The 20,273-nt window shown below is 41.9% G+C and overlaps 1 protein-coding gene across 1 annotated transcript in view; it reads left to right on the top strand.

Annotated features, from left to right (window-relative positions):
* FGF13 (fibroblast growth factor 13) overlaps positions 1–20,273 on the top strand; it is a 517,094-nt gene that overhangs the window by 273,537 nt on the left and 223,284 nt on the right. Inside the window, exon 3 of the mRNA XM_072626773.1 lies at positions 14,727–14,894. Coding sequence (XP_072482874.1) covers positions 14,727–14,894 — 168 coding nt within the window. The remainder of the gene's footprint in view (positions 1–14,726; positions 14,895–20,273) is intronic.

Here is a 20,273-nt window from a genome sequence, read left to right as displayed (position 1 = left end):
TGTGCCTCACAGGAACATCAATTTGAACCTCTGAGAAGATCCTGTCTCGATTAGATTGTGAGCCTCTTGAAGACAAGGACTGTCTTTGGTGCCTTTTTGTATCACTAGAACTTAGCACAGTACCTGGCACATAGTAGGTGCTTAATAAATGTTTATTATTGATTGATGTAGAGCTAGAAGGGACCTACAAAGCCATTGGTCCACCACCCCCCAATTTTACAGAGAAGGAGAATGATACCCAGGGAGAAGTGATTTGCTATCTTCATAGGATCTTAGATTTATGATTAAAAGAGTACCCAGAAGTCCTCAAGTCTACTGCCCTCTTTTAATAGATGAGGAAACTGAGGCACAGGGAAGTGTGGAGGCTTGTACAAGGTCATATATGTAGTCATAGATCTAGAGCTGGAAGGGGCCTCAAAGACCATATCTAACTCCCATCATTTCACAGAGGAAGAAACTGAGGCCCAGAGAGGGTAAAGTGATTTGTCCAGGGACACAAGTAGAATTATAGATATAGAACAGAAAGGGACCTCAGAGTCCATTTGAACAATTCTTTAATTTTACGGAAAAGTAAACTGGGACCCAGAGAGATAAGGTGACACATCCAGGAAAACACATAGGATTATAGATCTAGCACAGGAAGGGACCTCAGATGCCATCTAGGCTAGTTCTCTCATTTTACAGATGAGTCCATTGAGGCCTAGAGAGATGTGACTTGTGGCAGATCACATGGCCAGTAAGTGACAGGGACAAGGGCTCTTAAACCAAGAGCCTTTGCTTCTCCATCTGTAACTCTTTCTCCTGCCCCATGGAGCTCATCATGAGGTGATGGTGAAACTTTCATCAAGAGCAGAGCTAGTAGAAGGAACCCCAGCTCTAGCTGGTCTTAGCAAGCTGGAAAGGCTTGGAGTAGAGTTCAAATGGCATATGTGGCAGCTGCAGGCCAGCCCAGCTCCAGCACTGTGTTGATTGCTAGGCAGTCAATCTTTTGGCCATAGCCACTCGTGAAACAGGTGATGATGATTTTAATAACTGATTGTGCAATAAAAATAATATTTAATGAAATAATGTGATGAAAATGATGAGAACTACTCATAACAATATTAGGGAAACAATGATAGTTACTCTCATAAGTATAGCACATTAAGGGTTACCAAGTGTTCCAGCCTGTTAGATTGTTTAGAATTTGAAAGTGGGACAAAATAATAGCCCCTCCATGAGTCCTAAATGACAGGTGCTTAATGGCCATGGTCCTCATCTTGGAAAGCCTAGTCCTCCAACCTCATTTAACCAGCTGGGTTTGGAGGGAACACAGGGAAGTTTAATCCAACTGTTTATGATTCATTTACACCTAAATCATTAAATGGTATTTTAAGGACAGTTGATGGCTCCAAGCTTTTAAAATAATCATACTGCTTTTCTCTTAAACAGAAACAGCTGCCAAGAGTAAACAAACTCAAATACCATTTGCTGTGAAATTCCTCCCGCCCAAATTTGGAGTAGGCTCTAAGTTGGCATGGAAGCCTCCATCTGTATTCTCTGCAGTAATGGCCCCCTGGGTAGGAATACTCACACCCTTTCCTGAAAGGGTTGCCTGTAACTGAAGTCCAGGATGTGAGGAGGCCTTGCTTTCAGGGTTATGTCATGGAATGGACCTTTAAAGTCTTAGCATGACACCCAAGTCAGAGTCTTGGCTCCCACTCCAAGTTTGGGCCAGTGGATGGGCAGCTAAAGATCCCCCCACATTGACCAGTCCTAGTTTCATTCTAAGTAAAATGTGGAGGTGGGGTCAGAAGGAGGTAATAATATCTATACTTCCTGTCCCCTAGAGTTGATAATAATGACAATATTCTGTCAATATTAAAAGGCTTTGTAAATGTCATTGAGGGTTCATGATTCTCTACTAGTATTATCAGCAGCAGTTATCATTGTTATCGTCATCATCATCATCGTCATAAGACCTGGAGAGCTGGTCTTGAGTCTCAGGTCTGCCACATATCAGTTCTGCAACCCTGGGAAGAAGTGTTTATAAAAGCACCCACTATATTCCAGGCATTGTGTGTATTTCATTTGATCTTCACAACAACCCTGCAGGGTAAGCGCTATTTTTTTAAGCTCCATTTTACTGATAGGGGAACCGAGGCAAACAGGTTAACTGGCTTGCCTGAGGTCACCCAACTAGTAAGTATCTGAGGCCACATTTGAACTTGGATCTTCCTGGCTCTAGGTCCAGCACTCTAACCACTGACCTGCCAGCTGCCTCTGCTGATTACTTTCCTCCTGAGCTTTGACTTTCTCATTGGTAAAACTGGGATAGCACTTGATATTCTCTAGAGGACTGTTTTAAGGAGAGTGTTTAAAGCGGTATAGGAGTGTGAGTTATCATCATTTTGTAGCATCAGAAGAGCTGAGATTGAGAGCTGGAAGAGACCTTGGGCCATCTTGTCCAATTGTCCTCATTATACAAAACAGGAAACTGAGGCCCAGGGAGGTGAGGGGACTTAGGATGATCTATTGAGGGGTGGAAGAGGCCCAGGGAGGGCAAGTGGATTGCCCAAGTAAGTTCCCAGAGTTGGAATTTGAACCCAAATCTTCTGACTTCAGAATTAGTGCCCCTTCCATTATACTGCATGGTTATCTGATTTTAAGAAACAATGATGACAATAACATTATTATAATGATGGAGATGAGAAGAATGAGATGATAGGATGATAGACAACATGGTGAAATGGATGATAGAGCTGGTCTTGGCGTTAGGAAGACACAGGGTCAAATCCAGCCTGTTACATACTAGCTGTAGGATTCTAGGCCAGTTCTCCAAGCACCTCTCTAAGTCTGTTAACTGGAGAATGTGCTACTTAGCATCAGGAAAGAAGTTCCTCACCAGGTCACATGATAAAATCCCATGGTCCAAGTAGTCAGTGAGAATCACGATAACAATGCTGACAATAATGCCTCATGTCAAGGGTTTACAAAGATGATGTACATTATTTCCTTCAGTTCTAACAGTGATCATGTTATTCTCCCCATTTTTCAGAGGAGACAAGTGTGGCTCAAAGATGTTAATTAGCTTGCCCAGGGCCACACGACTAGTAAGTGACAAGAAGCTGGATTAGAAATCAAGTCTTCCTGATTCCGTGTCTGGAATTCTAACCACTTTGCATCACTGCCTACCTTGATGTTTTAGAAGCATTTTCAATATTCTCTCCTTTGTAGGGCTTTTCTTTGTTGGTGTCTTCTGACCTCTTTGGGATATTTTGGGGGAAATACCCACATTGCTGATTTTTCTGAAAGGATTGGATGTTGCCTGCCAGGCTCTCCTCCTCCTCTTCCCCCACCCCCAGCCCCACTTTGAGGCAGCCTCATGTAAGAAAATGATTTGTGCTTCCATATCGACTACTAAAATGCTGTAATTAGATAAAAATAACTTCCTTGTGAAGAGCTCTGGTGTGTCTTGTGATTGACTATTGAGAGAAAGGAAAGAAGGAACATAGAGAAAGACAAACTGGCTACTTTGAAGAGAATAAGTAAGCCCCTGGGGCATCAGTCCTTCATTGTTTTGGGGCACTATGTTTTGGTGGTATCTAACTGAAGCAGCCCCAGTTGACTGGGAGTCGGATCTGGGTTCATCTTTGTCTTTTACTATTTAATTATGTGACCTTGAACCATGACCCTTCCTTTCTCTGGGCCTCAGTTTCCCCCTTTCTCAAATTAGAAGGTTGGTTTATAGTGGAAGTTCTTAGTTTTTTTGTATCATGGCCTCCTTTGTCAGTCTGGTGAAGTCTATGGACCCCTTCTCAGAATAACGTCTTTTAATGCCTAAATTAAAATATGTAGGATTACAAAGGAATACATGCTACCAGTGACCTTAGATACAGTCACTCCAACTCCCAACTCTTTTGGAATACCAGGCCTCTTGGAGACCTCTTGCTTCCTGGCTCTCTCTGGTTCACTTGGTTTGAAACTGGATCTTTTTCTGGACAGGAAATCAAAACCGAGATAGCAGGAAGGAGAGGGTGCTAGTGGACAGCTCTTCTGGAACATTTTGGTCCTATATATTAATGGAGAAGTATAGAGAAGGTCCTTAGGAGAGAGAATGTGGAGGGTGAGGATCCAGTGATTTGGCATGGGAAGAGTGGACTGTTCTCTGAGAAGTTTGATGAGTGTAATGCAGAATCAACCTTGGTGCCTCGAGATGTGGTGACCTAAAAAAAAAAATAGAAAAGATTGATAAAGGAAGAACTAGCAATTTAGTTTGCAAGGAGGCCCAAGGGAAGTTCACGATCAAAGGTTGAGTAAGTTTTAAAGATGTTTCTCTGAGTTGCTATGATGTCATTGGAACTGTCTGACTAAAGCTATATTAAGAATGGTAATAAAACAAAGAGAGATGACTGCTGCCTGCCTGTCTGTCTGTCTGTTGCCCCTGGCCCAGGTCAGAGCAGCCTGACCCAAGCGAATCAATTTGGAAATCATTGCTTTAGCTTGCTGGAAAGATGCTGTTGAGCTCGTTAATTACCTTTGGGTCAAGAAGGAAAAGTTCATGAAAAAGCAATCACAGTGGAGTCAAGCTGGTAGGAGGGCATGTAATCATTGACAATGGGTAACAGCATCATTTCTGGTACACTGTGGTCAGAAGTGAGACCCCACCTTCTCCAAACCGTATCCCCAGTATGTAAATCACCTAGTCTCCCCACCCACACTGTAACGAATGTGCTTAGAGGAACTTCTGTTCTTCTGATGAGCCAAACACTTAAAGTAAACAGGTGGATTCCACCCAGTGAGTAGGAAGGAAATTAATAGAAAACATGTTCCCTCCTGGGTCACTTTGCCCCAATTTGCTTCTCAAACTGCAGGGATGGAGAGAACCCATACCGCTTGTCGGGAACACACTGCACATAGCTACCTGAACTTTTCTTTTAAGATATAAGCAAAATCCTTGTAACAGGAGCTGACATTTCAATGCCTTCTTTCTCTTCCCTCCATTATCTCATGATGTGCAGAGCCCTGGCGCATGCCCTGTACATAGTTCTGAGGTGGGGAGCACACTCATTTGGATCCCCATTTTAATATATTAATACGTGTGGCCAAGAGCTAGAGAGCTGGCCTTGGGGTTGGGAAAACTTCTTCTAACCACGAGTTGCAGGGTAGATGTTGATTTTCTTTGGCCCAGGGAGTTTCCTGAGTGGCAGTTGTTGATACCAATGAAATTGCAGGCCAGGGTCAAAAGAATCCCCAAATCAGCAATGATATCTCATATTTTAAAAATGCTTCAAGGTTTCCACATTGCCTATGTTACCTCATTTCATCCTTACAACAACTCTGGAGAGTAGGTGCTATTACTATCCCCATTTTACAGATAAGACAACTAAGGCTGAGAGGTTCCCAGAGTCACACAATAAACTGTCTCAGGCTGCATTTGAACTCAAGTCTTTCTGACTTCTTCCACTGTATTCTAGTTGCTCCGGGAGGCTTGAGCCTTCCCCAAGGAAACACAGTCACCAAGTGGCAGGAAATGCAAACTCATATTTTTTTGACCCTAAAGTCAGTACTCTTTCTCATCTCCCATACTATATCTCCTTTCCTGTATAACCTTCAGGTGACTATATAAGAAAGTGCTATGGCCTTCCATTCATTTGCTCACTCATTCTTTCCAATGTTCCACATTTATTAGATGTCTCCTCTGGGCCAAGTCAGTATCCCACTAGCTATGAGCTCAGGTGGGAGCAAGGTTGCTGTTGGTTCTAGGTGTCTCAGGAAACTTAAGGCATCAGGAGCAGTTGAAGAGGGTCTTAGAGCAGGAATTGCATTTGGATTTCTGGAGACAAATATTTTAGGCAAGGCATTCCAGTCAGAAGAAGCAATACTGCCACATTGCACAGTGTCTAAAGATAGTGGAGCTTTGAAGGGAAAATAGAGACACCTATTGGTCTAGAGATGATAGGGAAAGGACTGGAACATTGGATCAAAGATACATGTTGGAGGGCCTCACATATATTGTTAAGAGTTCATAGTTTTTCCTGTGGGCAGTGAAGAATGTTATTAGTGCAGACCAGTGCCAAACTGGAGGTGAGGTTTTAGGAACATACCGTTTGTTGTGGTTTGGTTGTTTCGGTCATACCTGTCTCTTTGTGACCCCATTTGGAGCTTTTTTGGCAGAGATCCTAGAGTGGTTTGCCATTTCCTTCTCTAGTTCATTTTACAGATGATGAAGCAGAGGCTAACAGGGTAAAGTGATTTGTCCAGGGTCACACAGCTACTAATTGTCTGAGGCTGGATTTGAACTCAGGAAGAGCAGTCTTCCCGACTCCAGGCCCAGTACTCTATCCACTGCAGCACCACCTAACATCCCTTTAGAAAGATAGCCTGGCACAATGTATTTGGAACAGATTGGAAAGACACTATAGACAGAGAAACTAATTTTGAGGCTGATGAATAGTCAATAATCGGTCAGCAAGCATTTATTGAGCTTCTTCTATATGCCAGGCACTGTACTAAGCACTGGGGATACAAAGAGGGGCAAAAGACAGTCCTTGCCTGGAGGAGCTCACACTCTAATGGGGAGATAACTTGTAGAAGCCATGTCTGGAATAAATTGGAGAGAATCAGCAGAGGGAATCTACAGAGAAGATTTCTCAGAGTAATCTAGATATGAGGCATTAAGGGACTAGTGAGGGAGAAGGCCAGGTATAGTGGAAGGAAGGGAGGAAGGAAGGCTCCACAAGACCTGATTGGATGTTAGAGGTGAAAGAAATGTGGAAATTCAAGATATAGAGACAGCTTTGGCTGAGTAGGGAATCCCTGGGCTTGGAGGACAGAAGGCTTGGCTTTGAGTGGGCCTCTCACTCTTAAGAATTGTCTGGCTTTGGGCCATAGCTTTCCATTCACTGTGTGTTGGCAGAATTGGCCTAGGCGGTGTCTGAGGTCACTTCCAGATCACACAATCCAAGGCTTTGAGGGACTTTACAGGTCATCTCTGGCATGCTATAACCAGTGAATTGAATCCCTTGTCAGTCAGCTGAGTATTTTTAATGATTGTTTGGGGTAACATGACTAATGTGAAAATGTGTTTAATAGAAATGTATGTGCAGAGCCTATATCAGACTGCATGCCGTCTTGGGGAAGAGAGGGGGAGAAAATTTAAAACTTATGGAAGTAAATGTTGGAAACTAAAAAGAAATAAATTAACAAAAAACATTGTTTGGAATAGTTAGCACAGTCTTTGCACCTGTGTGGCTGTCCTTTCTTGGAAGCAATTAGGAAGCCTGAACTGGAGTGGTCTTTCCCTGTATCTCAAGCAGTGGATAGAAAGGGAAAAATGTGGGTCTGCTCCCAACCTATGCTATAGTAGATCACAGCACTCCTATGCATGGAGGGGTGAATTCTGTAATGGCCTTCATCTTTTACTTTATCTGAGATAATGCCTGCATTATTTTCTCTCTTTCCCATGTTCTATTTTCTAAGACTGGATGGTTGCTCTGGCTGTGGCATCTACTGGCCTTGCCCTATCGTCTTAGCAATTGGTGCCTTCTTGTTACCTCAGAGATGGGAAGCTCATTCCACTTGAGCATCATGTATCATTAATTAAGAGTGGTGAGTCATCTTTGTGAAGTTACATTAATAGCAAAAACAGAGTCGTGTCTCCTGAAAAGAACAGACATCGCTTAGCAGCCCAGGGATGCCAAGACAGTGAACAAACACTTCATCAGGACATTCCAGGACTCCAGCACTGAGCCGATGTTGCTGAGATCATGAGCCTTTGTTTTAGTAGTTTCCTATCCTGTTTCTTGTTGAATTTCTGTCTTTGAATAAAGTAAAAAATGCTAGTTGGAGCTGGGTGGGGGGTGGGGGTGAAGCTAATCTAATTAGAAACCATTAGCTGATTTGCTACATATCAGCCTTATAGTGTGAAGTGGTACCATCTCAAGAGTCCTGGGTCTGGAGTCAGACACCTGAATTCTAGGCTCTGCCTCATACTATTAGAGTGACCCTGGCCAATAGACATCCCTGCTCTGGGACTTACTTTACTCTCCTTTAAAAGGAGAAGAGGGTTAGACTAGTAGACCCCTGAGGTCCTTTTCACCTCTATTCTCTGATTCATTATGGTCCCCAGTTGACAGGAAACTGAGACCCAGAGAATGGAAGTCACTTGACCAAGGATCCACCACTAATTAATAATAATGTAGCAAGAGCAGCTAACATTTATATAGCACGTACACTGTGTGCCAAGCACTGTGCTCAGCACTTTACAATTATCTCATTTGATCTTCACAGCAGCCCTGGGAGGTGAGTGCTCTTATTATTCCCATTTTAAAAATGAGGAAACTGAGGCAGACAGAGGCAAAGTGACTCGCCTTTGGGCCAAAGGGTCTGTCAGCTAAGGAACTGTCAGAAGCTGAACTCAGGTCTTGCTGATACTGCACCACCTAGCTGCCAGTGGGGAAGTCAGTATTTTTGCATCTCTACATCCTTTACTGCATTCTACTGGGCTTGCATCTTGTGGGGGTTCACAGTGCTGGATTCAGGGGGTATGAAGACCTGAGGTCAGTTTCCACCTGGAACACCATCTGTGCACCCCTGGGTGAGTCACTTCATCTTTCTGAGAACGCGTTTTCTCTCAGATGCTAATGGGAGATTATCAAGTCTGAAGCACCTAAGGTTTGAAAAGCTCAAATGAAATAATGGGCAGAAAACGCTTTGGGAATCTTAAAGCTTCTTAGAAATGTCACTTACCTCTCTTATCGGCATTTGAAATGGATGATATTACTGACATGTCAGATGTGCAACCACTTAGCTTCTTCATAGAAATCTTCACTGTAATAATAGGAATGAATCTTTCGTGTTTGTTTTACTTTTAAATGATGATTAATAGGGTAGTTTTGTCTTCTATAAAACATTTCCTTATGGATTTAAAAGATAAACTATATTAAACTTCCTTCCGCCATTTTTCTATTAAAGGTTTCATTAGAGGTTAATGTTTTAACTGAATTCTAGTTATAGAATCATAGATTTGGAAGGGACCTCAGCAGGACTGCTCTAGTAATTGTTCAACATCAGACTTTCCAAAGAAAAATATGCATGACATATTTTTCAGTTTCATCTATATTATGAAAACTTTCCTCCCCCACTTTAATAGGTTTTGGCAATAAACAAAATAACAAAGCAAGCCCTGATTTTTAGTGTTTGCCGATTTGCAGGGGGTATATGTGCACCCTAAAACTTTAACAGTTGACTTTCTCTTGAGCTGTTTTGAACTGGCTCCACCATACCACTGGACCTCTCAAACCATGCAGTACAACCTGTATCCAAATGGAAATCCCGTCTACAACATCCTGACCAAATGATCATCCAACTTTGGCCTGGAGAACTCCAGAGAGGGGAAGTCTACTTACCTCCTAAGATAGTCAGTAAGCATTTATTAAGAACTTACTGTATGCCAGTCACACAAAGAAATGTTATAACTTAGTCCTTGCCATCAAAGAGCTTATGGTCAAACTGCAGAGACAGCATGTGAACAACACATATGCAGAGTAGATGGAAGGCATTCAGAGAGAGAAAGGCAACAGCAGTTAGGAGGATTAAGCAGTGCTTCCTGAAGTAAATGGAATTTGAGTTGAATCTTGAAGAAAGTCAGGGAAACTGAGAGACAGAGATGAGGTAGTAGAGCATTCCAGGCTTGGAGCAACAGTAAACGAAGGCCCAGAGATGGGAGAGAAGGTGCTGTATTCAAGAGAATACAAATATGGCAGTGTAGACACACCATAAAGTCGGTGGAGAAGAGTCAGGGTAGGAAAGAGGCAACTTAGGAGCAGCTTTAGATGCCAAGCTAAGTAGCTGGCCCATTCCACATGGGGATCACTCTCATTATTAAGTTGCTGGTTGTGGGGATTTTTCTTACAGCTGGTTGAAGCTTGCCTTATGCAAGTTGAAATCTTCCCACTTGGCTTCTGGATCTGCTACCTGGAGACAAACTTAAAAAAAAGAAACAAAGGCCAAACCAATCTAATTCCTCTTTTGTGGGGCAGATCTTTAAATAGTTGAAGATAACTTTCATGTCCCTTGAGACTTCTTTTCTCCAAGCTAAACATCCCAGTTTCTTGAACTGATGTTCTTTTGCATGTTTTTCCAAGTAATCCTCTCCATAATCCTGGTTATTTATAATCTGGAATGTGGCTAGCTCCATCAGCACTGATGAGGCCACAGAAGCGTATCCCCTTTGCCATGTTCTTCTAATGTCCCAAATCAGTCTCTTTACCCCAGCTTGCTTTGGACAAAGCTCTGTGTTGTTACAAGTAATAAAACAGTGTTTTGGCCCATGTGGTACCTACCACCCAGTGCGGGGAATTGGGGTAGAGGTGGGTGAGGAAAAAAAAGTTTACAAAGAAACCTAATTGAAATGAGAATGTGAAATCAGTGAGAGATAAGCAGTTCCATGGAATTTCAGAAAGAAGAGGCTGGATTCCCATTGGTGCGGGTATCAGGAAGGTTTCATGTACAAGGAGACATTAACCATCATTGTAAAGACAATGCCTTCATTATGTAGTAATCACAAAGTCATGTGTCCCACTCCCTCCTCCTTCAGTATTTGTTTTTTATGTTAGCTCTGTTAAAGTATGGGGTATTTGTGTGTATGTGTGTGTGTATGTGTGTGTGTGTGTGTGTCTTCCTGATGCTGGGTCTAGCCTTCGGGTTAGGTGGGCTGCCCACACTGATACAGTTGACTCACTCTCTCAAAGGTGAGCCTAGCCTTGGCCACATGTAACCTTGAGGAATAGCTGCTTTCTTTCATGTGTCCTATTGGCTATCTTCAGTATTGGAAATCAATAGTTATGTTTTCTCTTCTGTTGATATGGAAAGAAGTGACTTGGTGGCTATCCTTTACCAAATAAAGGTGACCTTTTGCTTCCACTAAACTCTGGCTAAATACCATATTGTCAGTGGCAGAAGAAAAAGATGTCAGAATCAAGACAGAAGAAACAAGAAATGGAAAAATGCGGAAGAGGTTCTGTGGGCCTTATTTCTTCCTCTGTTTTGATGGCAAGAGCCTGAGTCCTGAACCATGAGCTTAGACTGGGGCCAGACTTCATTATCAGGAGCTCCACTTCACCACTGGCTAAACTCATTGCTTCCTGCTTCCCACAAACAAATAAGTTTCCAGGGATTCCTTGTCTCCCAGGAGCCACTCTCCCCAGACCCAGAGGTGAATGAACAGCTTCTCCCAAATCCACACTGGTTCACACCATGAAGCTTCAGTCATTCAGGAGAGGGGCTCCTTGGCTTGTCCAGTCCTGGGAACATTCTATTTGTGAAGCCCAGTATATCAGTGACCAGGGGCCAGTGGAGAGTATCTTTTGCAGCTGCAGCTGATAATACAGCTGCCGCCCACTCTGAAGGATATGGTGGACAGGGAGAGCTACCTGCAAGAGCCCATCAGTTCTTGGGTGAGCAGGTCTAGCTTGCCTAATCTAGCCAGAAGATGGCAAATACTTCAGGCTTCAGAGGGAATCTTTGACTGTTTTTGGATTCCTCCTTACCTCTTATTTTTCTGGTTTGCTGGCTTAGCTCTCCACCTTGATGCCATCCCTTTCCCCTGGATACAGTTATTGCTGTCCTTTGACTAGACATTATAGCCAACTGAAATACCCTGTCTTCTCTCTGTTCCACTAACTGGATTCTGGTTGGGACAGACCACTTATTCTTGCCTTCTTTCTGCCTAATCCAAAGTCTGTGTAGGAGGACACCAGATGCCTCTGTTCTTAATCTATGCCCTTCCCCCAGTCCTACCCCTCACCATGTCTATGTTTGTGATCGTCCTTGTGTTTTCAGCCCTCCTTTCCTAGGTTTTGGGGAGGGGGAATTTCTTCTATTTGTTTTACAAGGTAGACCCAATTGCATTCACTATCTGATAACTTCCTAGGCACCTTTGTGAGGGTTGTTGCAGAAGTTAGAGAAGAGAAAACAAATGAAATTGAAATGGAAGGAAGCAGAAAACATGGTGATGAAGTGAAGAGAGGAAAACCCTTTTTCCAACCCTGTTGCAAGAGGTGGATTCCTTTTCTAGTAGTCTCTGTTTCCCTTCTTGAACCACTAAGCAATGTGGTCTATTTCCTGTTGCTTGGGAATAAGAACATGTACTTTCTTTCTCACCAAGGGTACAGTTCCCCTTTGCCTCTGCTATCTATAGCAGGCCCACGAAGACACCTCATTAATATTGGAAGGCTTTGAAATGAATATATCTTCTGAACTCTTCCTCATCCTTCATCCATTCTAACCTCTCATTCTTTGATTTCCTATATGGCAATGCAACTGTCTCTCCAGGTTGCTAAAACAACTGGGTGAAGAGTCAGCAATTCAATCAGTTGCTCTGCGGATGCCATACCAAGCCAATGGTTTGATGGACTCCAAGGTTGGAATTGACAAGTAGTTCTAATGAAGGCCCAGCCAAAGCCACAAAACTTGGCCATTAACTCCCAGATTCCCAAGGCAATCCCCCCAGTCCATGCTTATTGCTCAAACAGATGACTTGTTAAAGCCCTCATTAAAGAAGTGAGACACCCTTGGCACTAGCTGAATTCAATCTGAAGAAAAAAAATGAAAAACAAAAAAAGGGGAAGCTTTGTGGGAAGCATCTGTCTTAGATTTCAGTGACCCCTTTGCTTCCTCAGTCATAATATATTTTTGTCTTGGCTCTTGGATCAGTTGTAACATTCCTTTCACTATAATACAGTGGTATGTTTCAGATAACCCACTGTATCTAATTAAGCTCAAATGATGGCAGCCTAGGGCTTTTCTGGGAATTGATGACTAGCCGAAGAAGTAGCTAACTAGTGATGCAGCCAAAGCACTTTCCTTCAGTCAGGCATTAATTTTGAAAAATGCCTATTTGTGATGTCATTATTGCAGCCATAAAACAAGAGGGGAGAACAGATTTCTTATACTTATCAGAAATTTTAGGAGAACAAATTCCCCTTGTGTTATCCGAACCTGTTCCTTCTTGATCGCTCTTCCATCTTATCTTATGTTAGCAATATGGCAGTATATGGTTAGCCCTCAAATGGAATGTAGTCCTCATCCTTTATGGATGATTCAGTTTCTAGATTTCCATATTTGGAAGGTTTCCTAGGATATTTTGGAGGGGTAAAACTAAAATCTCTTCTGAGCTATTATGCTGAAATTTGGTGTCTGTATTATCATAAATATCTGTTTATAATGGTAAATAATTCCTTGGAATGTTTCCAACAAAGAATTATATCAACAAATGGAGCCCTGAGATGTTATCATCATCATATTCCTAGGGAATGAAAGACACTCTCTGCTGAATCAAGCTACTGTGCTGGGGCAACATAATATTTTTGATTACTGCTGGTGAAATTGACTAAAATATTCATCACCTTCCTGCATAATTCAATGACTCATAAAGAAGACAACAGTTCTGAATGGGGGCAATCTATCAAGAACTGGTTTTGAACTCATAATCCTCATGCACAAGTGATTTTTCTTTTGTATCCCACTTTTTTTCCAAAGTGAAAGTCCATGAAACTCATAAGATCCCACTCTATGATCTTTCACCCAGTCGGAAAATGTTATTGCCAGTCATGGGAATATCCAGTTCTCTGGCGTTAAAACCTCAGGCTGTTCTTGAGAACACTTCAGAATTATTCTTACCATAACCAGTTGGCCATTGGTACCTCTCCTGAGGAATCCATGTGGAGTTTAGACGTTTGGGGGTGTACTGTGAGTCAACAGCTCATTAATCATAGATACACTGACTCACAGGGAAAATGGAATGGCCTAATTGTGGAGAGAATGAAATATAATCATTCAGTAATGTGGTCAGTCCTCTGTTTGTTTTTTGGTTTTGTTTTTTGTGTTTTTTCCAATAAAGGTCAAATTGGTAATGACTTTGGTGGGTGGGTGGTTAGCAAGCACAAGAATTTGGTGGAAGGAGAGAGAATATTGGAAACTTACAAGATGTGAATGCTAAATATATGTATGTACAGAGGCAGAAGATGTAGAGGGAAAGGGGAGGAGAGTGGGTACATCACTGACCTATTTGATAAAACAAATGCCTGGTAACTGTCAAGAAATAAGTACACTATGCCTTGATTGATACTTCTGTTTTCAACCCAATGGCAACTTTATTTAAATGCCAGTTGCTGCCCCAGTTCGGAAGCCTTAGCACATTAAGACATTCGAGATAACCCTCGATTCCCCTTGAGAGCCAAAGAGTAAGACCAAGCCCAGTTGGTCACTTTGTCAAGCTCAGCAAGCAGTGTTTTGGATGTGCTAGTAGTCCTTCATCTGGGCCAACAGCCAAGAGTTAAACCAATAGGTTGAGAACAGACGTAATCACAGGCATATTCCCTTAATTTGCTGATAATTGATGGCCTTTAGCCAGTTCTACCTAGAATGTCTATGCTGAACCTTCATTTAATACATGCAGCATCTACATGATATGTTTTTACAGTCAACCCTGCTTCTTGGCACAGCATAATATGATAATATTTTCATTGAATCTGCAATAACAGTATGAATTGCCAAGTAGTTATTCTCTAGGCAGCAATATTTTCAACCAAGTCACTTTAGAAAAAGTTCATGAACTCAGTTGATTTTTTTGGACTCTTAGAAATGTTATTTGATTTTCTTCCACGGGAATAGGGTTGATATAAGTTGATGGCTACTTTTGAGAAGCTCTAACTTGAGTTCATTTTGTTATGTGGTGACCGCAGCGCTGGATGACGCTACCCCTGGCACACAGGAATACATTATGTTACGGCAAGATTCCATCCAATCAGCGGAATTAAAGAAAAAAGAGTCCCCCTTTCGTGCTAAGTGTCACGAAATCTTCTGCTGCCCACTGAAGCAAGTGCACCTCAAAGAGAACACAGAGCCGGAAGGTTTGTGCACGCCGGATCGGTGTTTTTGTTTGTTTTCTCTTGCTCTTTCTTCTTTCTCTCTCATTCATTTCTAACGTGCAGTGTGCTGTGTGGTTTCTTTTGGGCCTGTGTCAGCCCAGCATCTCTGACACAGGAGGCCAAGCACACTCCATGCTGCCCCTGCTTGCCTGTGACAGTGTTATACAGTCTCCTTTGGGACACTGTACAATACCGATCATTGCCAACTGCCACTGGCGAGATTGCACTGCTGCTTTCCCCCCGAAAAATGTTTTCAGGTTCCCCTTACCCCCATCATTATGCTGTCTCTTTTTGGCTGCCAAAGTTGCTTTGCTACATTAGCCACCTTCAGCCTCGTGCTGATTCCATCCCCCTCGCATTCCCAAAGTGGCAAACAGCCGATAGATGGTCCTTAAACAAGAATGCAAAGATTGCTCAGCATTTTCCAACTCTTCTCTGTTTTTTGCAGCAGTGGGGAGTGGGAAACGACAGTCTATGTGATGCACGGCCAGTCATATTTGGGAAAATGAAATGCATGCCTTTAGGAAATGATATGTAGAATGTTTTCCTTTTCAGCTTAAAGTACAGGTTTGTACAATTCTTCTTGCCATGAATTAAACTGATACTTGAATGAAATATTCAATACTTTAAATGGTCAATCTACTTCATAACTTCCAATTTTCTCTCAATGCTCTCCTTCACGTATTTTCAATGACTTCACAAAGAAACCCACAATAAACATTGTCCATCTACATCTATTTCAGCATCCCAAAGGCAAATTGGGGGGGGGGGGGTAGGGAGATTATGTAGCCTAAGAAATATACAATTGGAGGTGGCCTTGATGTTAACTTTAATGAAAGATGCAATGTGTGCACTTTCTAAGTTGATACTATAGGAGGAGCCAAAAGTTCTATGTCCATTGGCTGCCACTGTATCTTTGATTGCATGAATAGTTAATGTGTTAGTTTATATCCTCTACTAATGGTCTGATTACATCACTGAGATTCTTTTTAGTGCCTAACATTTGGGGGTACATTTACCTTATGATGTTGTTATAAGGAAGGATGTTTAACAAGGTGCATTTTCTTTTTTCCACGTTGACTTGGGAGTCTTTGGGTTGCCATCTCTAGTTCTGAGGATGGAAACTAACATCTTAAGAGAATGGTGTCGTTCCATCAGCGTCCCTCCATCCCTTCCTTTTTTATCCTTTTTCTTGAATGGAATTTCAAATGTTAGAATAAGTCACTTACATTGACTTTTCGCCAAAAGTTCCAAGTCCATTGGCTGTCACTGTAACTTTGAATGAATGAATAGTTCATGCATTAGTTTATATCCTCCACTGGTGTTCTGGTCACATCATTGAGATTCTTTTTAGTGCCTAACATTCAGGGGGTATATTTACCATATATTATGAGGAAAATGGTATACCACATTGACTGGGAAGTCATTGAGTTGCCATCACTAGTTCTGAAAGTCAGTACACACAAGCTGGTCTGGGGTGGCATTGGTGGGGGGGAGGCATCAGGGATGAAGAGGTTCATTAAAAAGAAAGTAATTAAGCAGTATCCCTGTTATTAACTGGTTTTCTAATTAATAAGTTTTGTATCTGAATTGAGTAGCATCCAGTCCCTTGTCCCTGCTCTGGCAATATGCAAGTTTCCCAAGATATCCCTGCCAATCTCCTAAGGCTTTGTCATTTATACATGATATATTATTCTATAATGAAAGCTTTCCCAATATATAGTCCTTAGGAGAAAGGACAACAATTTATATCCTTTCAAAGATCCATTGGTCTTTACTATTTCTTAAGATTTCATTTCAACCACATGAGTAGTGAGGTTGTACGTATTTATGTTGGAGTACTGGGTCACAAGTCATGGCTTCCCCTTAATATCCAGATTGAAAGTTGGTACTGAGGGTTTCTCTCAGACTCTCTTTCCTGCCAAGGTGTCTGCAATTGCCAAGCCAGTTCTCTTTCCCTCTTTCTATGAATTGTTTGGCAAAAGAATGAGACCACTTAAGACTTTCTGGAATCTTGCTTGTATCCTATCAGGACCAGCCTCAGGACCTTGGTTATGATGACCTGTCAAAGGAGAGTCCCGCACTTATGAGTTGTACTCTGATTGCCCAGTCAGAAAGAAAAAACCCTTCATAGCCTTGCCAGTTATCTGGGCCATGGAGACCATCAGTCAAGGATCAATGCATCACTTTTCACTTAAACAGAAAAATAATGCCAAGAAGCATTCGGACCAGACTTGTGTTGGACTCTGACATTCACTTTCAGCAGGCACATCATCGCCCAGTTTGAGAAGGTTTTGGTGGAGCATTTTTGGCAAGAGGCAAAAAAAAATGATTTGGTGGTTCGCTTGAACGTTCTTCCTTCTGGTGTATCATTTATATTTCTTCTGAAGGTGCTGGGACATGACAGTATTACCAGTGGAAGCAGAGATACCAGTGAGCCAGGTTACCGTTGTGTTTGGACAGCTCCTCTGCTTTAACTTGGAATCTTTTCTCTTAATCTGTAGGAAACCTATGTAAGGCAACTGGAAAAGACCTTGGTGCCTTGTTTGCATTTGGTCTGGAGTCACAGTGGAAACCTTTACTAATTCATAAATATGAGTTTACCTGTTCTTGATTTTTCAGAGGCAAGGCCAACACAGCACATGGAAATTGATTAATCAAGTCACAATTTTGGTTCTATCTTACCACATTAACAATTATAGAAAATCTTTCCTAGTAACTATGTGTCCATAAATTTGGGGGGGGGTGCTTTCAGAGGGGTGGGGAAAGGGGATCATGTAAGGTAGTCTAGACCTATAATTTCATTCATGTGATAAACTCCCTGTATCAAAATATCCTCCATAGATACATCTCAGCAACTTGAATGTAACTTATTGTCTTGGTGAGTTGCCTGGGTCGCCAACTGGTGAAATTATTTGCTCAGTCACATGATCAATATGTATCAAGAGCAAGACTTGAACCTAGTTCTTCCTAATATCAAGGCTCTATTTATGACACCAGGATGCTTATAGAACCACCCAATGCCTATACAATAGAAGAGCTAGGAGAAACCCTAGAGGTGATCTAGTTAATCCCTTGCTTTTACAGTGAAGTAAACTGAGAGATAGAGCTATAACTAGTGTTTTCCACAAAACACTAGTAGAGTAGACAAGACATTTAATTTTGGGGGGCCAACGAGGGAAAGATAGTGACCCTTGGCACAAATCTCCTCTTTTGCTAAGAGAGGAGTATCACCTGAGGTGGGGCAGCTGGAGGGAAAAAACTAGTGTCATCTGATAGCATCTTGTTTTAATTAAAAGTGTATTTGGAGTGATATGGGAGGACCAGCACCTCTGGTGTGAGGGCAACATTTTAACTAATAATGTTTGCAAACTAGTTCTTAGCTATTCTTTTATTACTGAAGGAATGTATGTGTAGTCAGCAAATTCTAAATATTTGTATATTGAGGCAAAGGCCCATTTGCCCTGCCCTAGTTATATCTCTCCCCAGCATGGGGAAGGGACTTCTTAATCAGAAAAAAACTTAAAACTTCAGTCAGACTGACTATTTGCTATCCTATACATAAAAAAACATAACGACTACAGTGTCCCTGTACATCAGACATCATTCTAGTTGCAAGCAATCTATTTAAGACCACACTCATCAAGCTCTGATGACTCTTGCTGATAGTCAGTGATGGGCTGTCATTATTCCCTAATAACCACTTAAGGATGGTATTATATATTACAGAATCTGATGGCTCTGACCCTCAGAGAACTGGACTCAGCTGTCATATCTGTGATTCAAATTAGACCCAGACTCATTTACTCTTCAGGCCAGAAAACTTTCATGAGCATGTACTTAATGTTTCTTTATTTTTCTTCCTGGGTCAACAGTCTCCAGTGTCATTGGCTGATCTAGTGTAATGAAAGACACCTGGGAGAAAGTAAATCCACAGTACTAGCACAACTAACCATGTTGGGAGGCCAGAGCAAGACTTTACGTTTATATAGTCCATGATAGTTTATAGAAGGCTCTCTCCTACATTATTTTCTTTGACATCACCTTTACAAGAACCCTGTGAAGTAGAGCCTGGAAAAAAAGGTTGTTATTATCCTTATTTTAAAAATAAAGAAATAGAGACTGAGAGTGGTTAGTGGCTTAGTCAAGCCACTCGGCCACTAGGGGGCACCAAAGAGCACAGAGCACCAGGTCTGGAGTCAGGAAGACCAGACTTCAAATGTGACCTCAGACACTTACAAGCTGTATGACCCTGAGCAAGCTACTGAACCTTCATTTATTTCACTTTCCTCACCTGCAAAATGGGGGCAATAGTTGTGTGGATCAAGTGAGATAATAATTGTACCAGACACTTAGTAAGTGCTATATAAATGTTCGCTATTATTCGAGGATTCAGTTAGTTGCTGAACTGGAACTGGGGCATAGATTTAATCCAAAAGCTATCTGGCATAATCCACTCATTTTATAGATGTGGAAACCAAGGCCCTAGGTTCTCTGAGTCTAAATCTCGAATTCTTTCCATTGCATCAGAATCACAGAATGGTAGATGTGGAAAGCTCTTATAGGCCATCTAGTCCACATCAACATCACCACCTCCCATCCCTTGCCAATTTACAGATGAGTAGCTGAGGCCTAGAGAGGTTAAGTGATGTGCCTGAGGCCACACAATTAGTATTGAACTCAGGTTTCCTGACTCCAAAGTGAATAGCCTTTCCACTATCCGAGAATCTTGAAGGGCAAAGCTAGAAGGCCGCTTAGGTATCATCTGTTCCATGGTCCTTGTTTTACAGAGGAGGGAATGAAGGCCCAAAGATGAGAGACAACTTGTCATAAATGTACTGAGTTCTAGAGCTAGGTCTCTGACTCAGGTTTTCTATCTCCAAGGCCAGTCCTCTTTTCTACTATGCTACAAGGCCTTGTGTAAAGACACCAAAAATTGCATTTCTACTAAACTGAATAAATATGACAGCATTTATGACTCAAAAGAGTCTCCAGAACCTATCACAAATCCCCCAAGGTTTGTCTTTGGAAATGATGTTTATGGCAATAAATTTAAAGAAGTCAGCATAATGCAGGAAAATACAAAAGCATGCAGTGATTAGTCACTGACTTTGAGATAAGCATTTGGCCTCTTTCCCACAGTTCTGTTGTCCTGTGATTTAGAAAAAAGTCCTGTCTCTCTCAGGCCCTCTTTAAGTCTTTCATTCAATGAGTCCCACAGCCATGGTAAGGCCAGATTGGAAAAGGACAATCTCTGATGACCCCTGAGGATGAGGTATGGCCACTTTCTCTCACCAACAGAAAACACAATTATATGCAAAATGTTACTAAGGCAAATTGGTAAGGAGTACAATTGCTGCT

Source organism: Notamacropus eugenii, chromosome X, assembly GCF_028372415.1.
Source record: "Notamacropus eugenii isolate mMacEug1 chromosome X, mMacEug1.pri_v2, whole genome shotgun sequence".
NCBI lineage: Eukaryota > Metazoa > Chordata > Mammalia > Diprotodontia > Macropodidae > Notamacropus > Notamacropus eugenii.
This window is presented reverse-complemented; position numbering and strand designations above follow the sequence as displayed.